The following is a 3,077-nucleotide window of genomic DNA, read 5'->3' on the forward strand; positions in this document are numbered from 1 at the left end:
AAAAAAAAAAAAAAAAAAAAAGAAATCCATGTTCAGTAATAGTCTTTAGAGCAAAATTCTTGAGTGGTGTTTCATTCCTCCAGAGCTCCTTCCCAAAACTTGGGTATTAAAATCACATCTCCCTGTGACCTCTTCATGTTGTTCCCTGTTGACAAGAGATCTGGCTTTTAAAGAGCAGAGAAGCTATTGGCAGATTAATTTTCCTTTCCAGGTTTATCTTGGTTTAACGATTTTCCCAAAATATTTCTGGATTGGGCCCTTGGGCTCTTTGGTTTTCAAGACAATTTGTTAACAATGACAGGCGCTTCTCATTTTCTAGAGCACTTAGACTATTTCCGGTTTTAATCTCTGACCCTTGCCTTTCTCCTCTTTGGAGTGGAAGTCACTGTATTATGTTTTATAATATGTTTTGTAGCTTTTAAAGTGCCTATTCACATGTCAACTCAGTTGATCCTACAGTAAACCTGTGAAGAAGGCAGGACAGGTCAAATTACTGAGATTGAGAGAGGTTAGATGGCTTTTCCAAAGTCAGAAGGTCAACAAATAGTAAAGCAGGTGATAAAACTGAGGTTTTTCAGATTTCGTAGTTTTATTCTTTCTATAATGTACCTTGTCTCCAAGAAAAGGGAGTTAGACTAGCTGTAATAGTTACATTTTCAGCAGTAAAGATACCCAAATGAAATACTTTTTTCTCCTTCTGCGCATGATCTGTGGAATCTGTGGAAGCAATATGTGGACTACCAATGATTCCTAGACTACAATTTGTGAAGCTGTTGTCTGTATATTGAAGCATATATATGTATATTTTATTTTAATTAATTAATTAATTTTTGAGATGGAGTTTCACTGTTGTTGCCCAGGCTGGAGTATTATGGCGTGATCTTGGCTTACCATAACCTCCGCCTTCCAGGTACAAGCGATTTTCCCGCCTCAGCCTTCCAAGTAGCTGGGATTAGAGACCTGAGCTACCACACCCAGCTAATTTTGTATTTTTCCATGTTGGTCAGGCTGGTCTCAAACTCCCGACCTCAGGTGATCCGTCCGCCTCGGCTTCCTAAAGTGCTGGGATTACAGGCATGAGTCACCATGCCCAGCCTATGTATGTATATTTTAATTCCTTCTCCTTCCCTTTAGGTGGTTCTAACTTTGATGGTTTGAGGCCAAATGGGAAGGGACTGCCTATGGACCAAAACTCCAGTGATCAAGATAAACCAGAAAGCTTGCAACCAAGGTAATGCAACCCTCCCTTCATTTGTCTGTTGTAGGACTGATGTTCTCCTCATAGTACAGAGACCATTACTGGGCATAATGTAAGTCGTTCCAGGGTGGCTGGCCTAGGAAATGTTCTTTTTATTTATTTATTTATTTTTTTTAAGATGGAGTTTCACCATGATGGCCAGGCTGGTCTTGAACTCCTGACCTCAAGTGATCCACCCACCTCAGCCTCCCAAAAGATAAAACACTTGTGTCAGTATTTTAGTTATGACTATAAATACAGCATAATGCCAAGAATAATGAAATATAAATTTTTATTGGCTTCCTTTTATTTCGAATTATTCCTGTAGAATAGATGTACATAGTAGAATGATCAAATCAAAGGATCTAGAGGGTTTTATAGTTTTTTTTCTTTTTTTTTTTTTTTGAGACAGAGTCTCACTTTGTTACCCCATCACTACAGCCTGCGCCTCCCGGGTTCAAGTGGTTCTCCTGCCTCAACCTCCCGAGCACCTGGGATTATAGGCATGCACCACCACACCTGGCTCATTTTTGTATTTTTGGTAGAGATGGGTTTTCACCATGTTGGCCAAGCTGGTCTCGAACTCCCAGCCTCAAGTGATCCACCTGCTTCGACCTCCCAAAGTGCTGGGATTACAGGCATGAGCCACTGCACCCGCCTGTCAATTCCATGTTCTAATCCATATTCTGCTACCATACATGTGGGTGATGACACTGGGTTTCATTTTTCTCATTTAGAACTGGGGGAATTGGATTATCCTTAAGGTGCCCCTCTGGTCTGAAATTCTGTGACTCTATTATCAGGAAAGTCTCCAGACCAATATATTATACAATCAACAAAATATAAATTTACCTAATTCCACATAGAAATAGTGTTATTTTAGTAAATAAATTTTACTTTGGCCTCCTTTAGTCTTCTGTGACTTAGATGGGATCTTTTAGCTTTATATTCATTCATTTTGCCATGGGACTCATCCACATACGAAAAAAATGTTTTTATTTTTCCAGACAGAATAAATCCAAGTCCCAAATTACTGACATGGTTCGGTCCTCCACTATCACAGTCTCAGACAAGGCTCATATTTTATCCATGCAGAAGTTTGGACTGCGAGATACTATTGTGAAATCACATCTACTACAGAAAGAAGAGGATTATACCTACATCCAGAACTTCAGGTAGCTAACTGGGTCCTATGATGTTTTCAGAACAGAATGATCTTTTTATTTATTTATTTTTTTGAGATGGAGTCTTGCTCTGTTGCCCAGGCTGAAGTACAGTGGTGCAATCTCTGCTCACTGCAACCTCTGCCTTCAGGGTTCAAGTGATTCCTTTGCCTCAGCCTCCTGAGTAGTTGGGATTACAGGCATGCACCACCATGCCTGGCTGATTTTTGTATTTTTAGCAGAGATGGTATTTCACCATGTTGGCCAGGCTGGTCTCAACCTCCTAACCTCAGGTGATCTGCCCGCCTCAGCCTCCCAGAGTGCTGGGATTTCAGGCATGAGCCACCATGCCTGGCCCCAGAATGATCATTTGGCTCTCTGGAATTTGAGCACTTCCTCCTATACCTGGATTTGGAGGCATACTCTTCTATAGAATCTCTCCCCTCATTTTTGAAGTGAGTGATTCTATGCACTGTTAACAGGCATTTATTCTGTGCTCTTTCTAGGTGGGCACTGTGGTAGGTGTGGTATAGTGGAATGACACGACTTGCAGATAGTTACAACTTGCAGTTAGTTACAGAAATATTTGCAGAGACAAATTGGTACAGAAGAAGGAGCACCATCATGATTCTTTCATTTTTTTTTTTAATGTTTTATCTTTTTTTTTTTTTTTTTTT

At 40.2% G+C, this 3,077-nt stretch overlaps 1 protein-coding gene across 8 annotated transcripts in view; it reads left to right on the plus strand.

Annotated features, from left to right (window-relative positions):
• The window catches only part of INPP5B (inositol polyphosphate-5-phosphatase B), a 73,621-nt gene that overhangs the window by 42,101 nt on the left and 28,443 nt on the right, over nt 1–3,077 (plus strand). For all 8 annotated transcript variants that reach the window (XR_001819412.2, XM_017509733.2, XM_017509735.2 and 5 more), the window contains 2 exons: nt 1,135–1,231; nt 2,245–2,412. Coding sequence is in view for 7 of the 8 variants with exons in the window: in XM_017509733.2 (XP_017365222.1) it covers nt 1,135–1,231; nt 2,245–2,412 (265 nt within the window). In the remaining variant the exon portion in view is untranslated. The remainder of the gene's footprint in view (nt 1–1,134; nt 1,232–2,244; nt 2,413–3,077) is intronic.

The sequence above is a fragment of the Cebus imitator genome, unplaced genomic scaffold (assembly GCF_001604975.1).
Source record: "Cebus imitator isolate Cc_AM_T3 unplaced genomic scaffold, Cebus_imitator-1.0 Scaffold420, whole genome shotgun sequence".
Lineage (NCBI taxonomy): Eukaryota > Metazoa > Chordata > Mammalia > Primates > Cebidae > Cebus > Cebus imitator.